The sequence below is a fragment of the Plasmodium relictum genome (assembly GCF_900005765.1).
Source record: "Plasmodium relictum strain SGS1 genome assembly, contig: PRELSG_00_v1_64, whole genome shotgun sequence".
NCBI lineage: Eukaryota > Apicomplexa > Aconoidasida > Haemosporida > Plasmodiidae > Plasmodium > Plasmodium relictum.
This window is the reverse complement of record NW_021628721.1, coordinates 1-7,128: the sequence shown is the minus strand read 5'-3', so window position 1 is coordinate 7,128 and position 7,128 is coordinate 1. Positions and strand designations below refer to the sequence as shown.

The window sequence follows — 7,128 nt, the reverse complement described above, 5'->3', positions numbered from 1 at the left end:
TTTATAGCGGTTAATAGGTTTATTAAAAGATGCAGTAAAATTTAACTTCAATTAAATATTATGCATCATAAGAAAACAGTATATATATATATAATAAAAACGAATATATATACATAAACGTATACTTAGTTATACATTCTCTTTATTAATTTGTTTGCTTAATACTCTAGCAAAGTCATTAAACGGGCAATTAATAAACCAGTTACATTCAATGCATATGTTTTGAGATGATATTGAATAAATCAAAGTTTAACTTTTGTTATTTGTTATAAATTTTAGTGTTTTTAATTAAAATAATATACTTATTCTTTGTAAATAAAAACTCATTTTTAACAATGAACATGTCAATTAAGAGATACACTATAATTTAATCCTAATTAAATATTATGTATTATAAGAAGTAATTATATATATAATAAAATAATTATATATACATAAAAAAAATCCATATATTTAGTTATTGATTTATTAATTGCCTGCTTAATGACTTTGCTAGAGTATTAAACAAACAAATTAATAAAGAGCATGTATAAACAAATTTATGTTTTAAATATATATATACTTGTTTTTATTATATATATAATAGTTTCTTATGATGCATAATATTTAATTTGAATTAAAATTTACTGCATCTTTTAATAGACATGCTAGACTGTTATAAGGGAGTTTCTATTTACAAAGAATCAGTTTATTCTTTTAATTAAAAACATACGTACAATTTATAACAATTAACAAAAGCCAAAACTTTAATTTATTCAATATTATTTCAAAAATATACATTGAGTATAATATAAACGTTATACTTTTTCGTTAAGTTTTCATGTAACAAAAGAATTAATTCTCTTCTTAATTACAACAAACATCTTCCGACAACAAAAAAAAAAAATAAAATAATTTCATTTTTTTTTTTTAATTGGAAAGATGTATATACAAAAAAATAAACAAAACAAAAAAAAATATTTTTATATATATTTTTTTTTCAACTAGTGTCAGTGCGTGGCTGACCTCTATTTTACTGGCTGGTAACTCATTTCATTTTACAAAAGGTTAATAACAATTTTTTTATTAACCAGCTCCTGAGTCTAGTAAAATCTTTACTACTTTTCCATTAACTTCTACTAATCATCTTCTATACTTCTCACAATCTTAATTGTCTTCTCAAAATTCAATTCTTTTGACACAGATATTACTCTTTTGCTTATTCATCTTGTTCACTAATTGGTTAATAAAAAAATTGTTATTAACCTTTCATTAAAATACAATGAGCTACTAGTCGGGAAAATAAAACTCAGTCATGCACTAACGCTATTTTAAAAAAAAAAATATAAAGTAATTTTGTTTTGTTTTGTTTATTTTATTGTATATACCTCTTTATAATTAAAAAAAAAAAATTAAATTATTTTTTTTGTCGGTTGAGATGGTTTTTGAATTAAAATGAGAATTAATTTTTTTTGTTACATGAAAAAAATTCAATGAATGAAAAATTATAATGTTAATGTAATATTCAATGTATATTTCAAAATAACATTGAATGAACTAGAGCTTAACCTTTGTTAATTTTTATAAATTGTATGTATGTTTTTAATTAAAAGAATACATTGATTCTTTGTAAATAAAATACCATTTATAACAGTTAACAATTTATTAAAAGATGAGGTAAAAGTTTAATTAAAATTAAATATTATGCATCATAAAAAATCGTTATATATATATAATATAAATATATATATATATATATATATATATTTGAAGACGTATATTCTTTTATAAATTCTCTTTATTAATTTGTTTGTTTAATACTATAGCAAAGTCATTAAGCAATCAATTAATCAATCACTAATCTTATGAACTATGTTTCTTTTTCGAGTAAAGTTTTCATCACTTTCCTTAGCTTGTTGTTTTCCTTTACAGAAACTTAATACAAGTAATTGATCACCGTAAAAGAAAATTAGATACTAAGAGTATATTAAAACCAAAGATTATTTCGATATTTGTGATAAAAATAACATTTTACAATTAGAGGATTTGAGTAATAAGAATAGAAAAATTGATAAAGAAATATAAAAGGAATTAGAAGTTATAAAACAAGCCACAGAGAGCAAAATATAAGTAGTATCACTATTTCCCCTAAGTTGTGGAGTATGGTTAATAAAAATTTGTTATTAACATTTTGTAAAATAAAATGAGTTACCAGTTAGGAAAATACAAGCCACTCATGCATCAACGTTAATTAAAAAAGAAAAAAAAATTAATATATAGTTGTTTTTTTGTTTATTTTATTCTATATATCTTTTGTAAATATAAAAAAAAAAATTATTTTTTTTAAAATTTAATATATTTTTGATCTCGTTTTTAAATTGAAGACAGAATTACTTTTTTCTCATATAAAAAAATAATGTATGTAAAAATTGGCTATAAAAATTTTTTAATTTCTTTTAATAAAAAAAAGTATAATTTTTGTGTTATGTTCGATTTGTATAATTTGGAATTAGAGTGGATAACTTAGGATTTAATTTTGTTATTTATTATAACTTAATTTTGTGTGTATGTTTTTAATTAAAAGAATATACTTATTTTTTGTAAATAAGAATACATTTGCTAAAGTAGATATATATCTATTAAGCAATACAGAGATGTTAAATATTATAAATATTACTACATATAATAAAAATAAGTATATATACTAGAAATCTGTATATTTAATTATACATGCTCTTTAATAATTTGTTTGTTTCATACTTGATTTATTATTTGCCTGTTAAATAACTTTGCTAGAGTATTAAAAAAAAAAAATTAATAAAGAGCATGTATAGTTAAATATACGGATTTTTAGTATATATACTTATTTTTATTATATATAGTAATATTTATAATATTTAATATTTCATTTGAATTAAGCAATTCTGTATTTCTTAACAAACATATTTTATTTCTACAAATATGTTATTATATACAAAAAATGAGTATATTCTTTTAATTAAAAACACAAAAAAATTGTAAAACATAACAAAAATTAAACTCTAAGTTACTCGATATTATTTCAAAATATACAAATCAAATACAACATAAGCATTATACATTTTATATTAATTTTTATATTTCAATTAAAATATAATAATCTCTCAATTCAAAAAAAAAAAAGAAAAAAGATGCTCAACAAAAGAAATAATAAAAATAAACAAAAAAAAATATCATTTTATATATTTTTTTTTTTTATAATAGAGTAATGCATGACTGACTTGTATTTTTTTGATTGGCAAGCTAATTTTATATTACAAAAGTTTAATAACATCTTTTATTGACAAATGATTTAGCAAAACCATTGAACAACCAATTAAGAAATCGGGTATATACTAATATTCTTTATAGAATTACTTTTCCTATTCATTTTTTTTATTTTGATAAATTTACATATCCTTATGTATAACTAATGTTAATAATTCTAAAAAAAATAAATTAAATAATTAATATTTTAAAACTGTATATAATAATTAATGCTAAAACAATTAAGAAAAAAACAATACTTTAAAATATTTTTAATTTTGTATTTAAATATTTATAAGAATATTGTGTATTATATCATTAAAATAAAATTGATTAATAAAATTAGATCATGTATATATTAAATATTTATAGTTAACAATTAAACATATTTTTAAATAATTTCTTTAAAACAAAAATTTCAAGCAGTTTTTTATTTTCTTCAAAGTAAAAAATAGATGAGCATTAAATAATATAATTAAAAATGAAAAATAAATTAAAAATAATATTTATGCAGCAAACAATACTAATTATTTTAAAATATTGTACTTAAGGTAATATATATATTATTAATTCTCATAATAATAAAAAGAAAAACGGAAAATATAAAAATGATTACTTTATAATTTAAATTAAAAATATAGTGATCATAATTCTATAGATTTTTAAGATATATAAATTCTAGAGTAAAATAATTGATGATATTTTTTATTTTACGCTAAATTTATACTATTGTAATTTTATTCTATATTATAAACTGACACTACAATGATATTTAATGTTTAATTATAAAAGAGAAATAAAAATGAATTAATGACTTACGTATACAGTAATTTTTTTATATAAAAATTATAATACTAAAAGTGCCTAAAAAAAAAAAGAAAAAATTAAAAAAAATAAACAAAAAAATAATAAAAATGTATGTATTTAAAAAATATGTAAAAATAGCTATAATTCTAAATAAATAATAAAAATTATAAAGAAGATATATACTATAAAATAAGCATTAAGGATGCAATAAATAATTATTTTAACTTTTTTTTAATGATCACATAATGATTTTATCCTGTATTATAATTTAAAATATGATGAAAAATTATAATTAAATATGAAATCGAGCACATGCATATATATATTTTTTGAAAAGAAAATGATAATATTTCAATAAAAATAAAAAAAGGGTTAATAATAGTTATTAATGTGTATTTATGTATATTACTATAAAAAAAAAAAGTCAATTATAACTAAAAATATAAAATATATTCATTTAAAATAAAATTTATTATCAATAAAAATATTAACTTTTTTTTTTAAGAATTTGGAAGTTATTAAGTTTAAAATTAACACGATTATATCTTTTTTAATATGTAGTTATATTAAAGTAATATAAAATTAGAAGTTTAAGCAATACTATATAGTAATATTATTTAATTTGTTTCTCTAATACTTTTTCATTTTGTGATTAATTAATATAATTCATAAATATGTATAAATATATATAAGTTTTTTTCTTAATTTCTCAACTAAAAAAAAAAGTTTTATTTCTTTTCAAATTTAAAAAGTTGTTTTTTAAATTTAACTACTCCACTTGATGTTTCCTTCTTAACAGAAATAAAAATAAGAAATAAACATTTATTATTATTTTTAAGAGATAATTTTAATTAAAAAAAAAAAATAAATGAACAAGAAAAATAATATTATTCTTATCTCCAATTTTAGGATGCATCCCAAACACTATTCTCATGTAACTAAAGGCTTTAATGATACATATATACCCACATTAAAAATATATAGTAAAAGAGAGAAAAACAATATATTATATTTTCTTATAAAGTTTTTTATACTCACCCTTTCAATTTGGATGTTACAATGTTCTAATAATGTAGGATAATAATAATACTTAAAAATATTTATGTTTTTTTTTGTTATTACATCTTTTTTAATAAAAATTATTTTGTATGAAGAAATCCTTTTTATTATACAATGAATTCTTTTTTTGACATTTTAGTGGGATTCTTGTAAATCATGGAATTATAAAAATAAATTAAATAACATATTAGACTTAGGATACGGAAGATTATTAACAGAATGTGATGATATAACAAAACAAACGGAAATTAAATTAAAATCCTGTGAACAACAGGATATAATAGAAGCACGTTTGGAATCATGGACTGAGCAAAGCCAAATGGATAAGAATGTAGATGTAGAACAAGGAAATAAGATAGAGACAACAGAGAAGAATAAAAAAGTGAAAGAGGGAATCTTAGATAGATGCAAAAATAATTTAAAACTAATTTCCTTATTTATTGCTATTATCTTATTATTGTCTTCATTTTCATTATTTTTAGCAAATCAATATATCTATTTTAAATATATAGAAATCATATCATTTTTATTTACCTTATCTTTTTTAATAATTTCAACGCTTTTAACATGTGAACGAATTGAAATAAAGTACAAAAATAAATGTTAAGTAATATTCCTAATTAAAACTATTACCTACTAAAAAATATATATAAATGATTAAAAGTATCTGATACGTTACTATAGCTTATATATATTAATTGTATGCTAAATAATTTCTGGAGGCATTATGCAACCAATTTCATAAGGAGCGTTCATGGTAGTCCTTTTTAATTTTGTTTATTATAAAAATATTTTTGTAATAAATGAGTATTATTTATAAATTACATTAAATAACTTGAAATAGATATTTTATTTTATGTAACATTTGTAACATTGTAAATAAAAATATTTTACTTAAATATTGCTATTATTCTTAATACATTAATTGTTTTACATGAAAAATTTATCTAACTTAATAAAACATTTTCCTTATTTTTATTATAATATAAATCTTCATTATAAAATCCTTTAATTATAAATGTGTAAAATCATCTGTATTTTCTACAGATTTATAATTCTATATAAATACACATTTTCTATCTTTTATTTATTAATTGCCCATTCAAAGATTCTTCTAGAATAGTGGTTAATGAAAGATGTTATTAACCTTTTATAATATAAAATTAGCTCACTAGTTAGGAAGATACAAGTCAGCCATGCATTGACGCTAATTATAAAAAAAAAATATAAAATTATTTTCTTTTCTTGTTTATTTTTCTTTATATACATCTTTTTAATTTAAAAAAAAAAAAAATTTAATTTTTTTTTAGTTGTTGACATTTTTGAATTGAAGGATTATTAATTTTTAATTTAAATATAAAAATCATTGTATGAAAAAGTATAATATTTGTGTTGTATTCGATTTGTATATTCTGAAATAACAGTGAATAACTTAAAATTTATATTATTTGTTATAACATAATTATTTGTGTACGTTTCTAAATTAAAAGAATATACTTATTCTTTGTAAATAAGTATACATTTGTCAAAGTAAATATATGTCTGTTAAGCAATATAGAATTGCATAGTTCAAATTAAATAGTAATTTGTGTTTTATTAGTTCATTATACGATAACTTTACTAGAGTATTAAACAAATAAATTAATAAAGAGCATGTATAACTGATTTATTAATTGCCTGTTTAATGACTTTGCTAGAGTATTAAACAAACAAATTAATAAAGAGCATGTATAACTAAGTATACGTTTATATATATATATTCGTTTTTATTATATATATATATACTGTTTTCTTATGATGCATAATATTTAATTGAAGTTAAATTTTACTGCATCTTTTAATAAACCTATTAACAGTTATAAATGAGTTTTTATTTACAAAGAATTGATATCTTCTTTTAATTAAAAACATACAAATAATTTATAACAATTTATTAAGTCACAATTTATGATATTCAATGTTATTTCAAAAATGTACATTGAATAATACATAAACATT

At 18.1% G+C, this 7,128-nt stretch overlaps 1 protein-coding gene across 1 annotated transcript; it reads left to right on the top strand.

Moving 5' to 3' along the window:
* Positions 1-4,939: 4,939 nt before the first annotated feature.
* Positions 4,940-5,737, top strand: PRELSG_0005800 (fam-h protein; the record flags this gene model as incomplete). Its single annotated transcript, XM_028676601.1, has 2 exons — positions 4,940-5,143; positions 5,270-5,737. 2 exons carry the CDS (start codon positions 4,940-4,942, stop codon positions 5,735-5,737), a joined length of 672 nt encoding a protein of 223 aa, XP_028531246.1.
* Between the last annotated feature and the right edge of the window lie 1,391 nt (positions 5,738-7,128).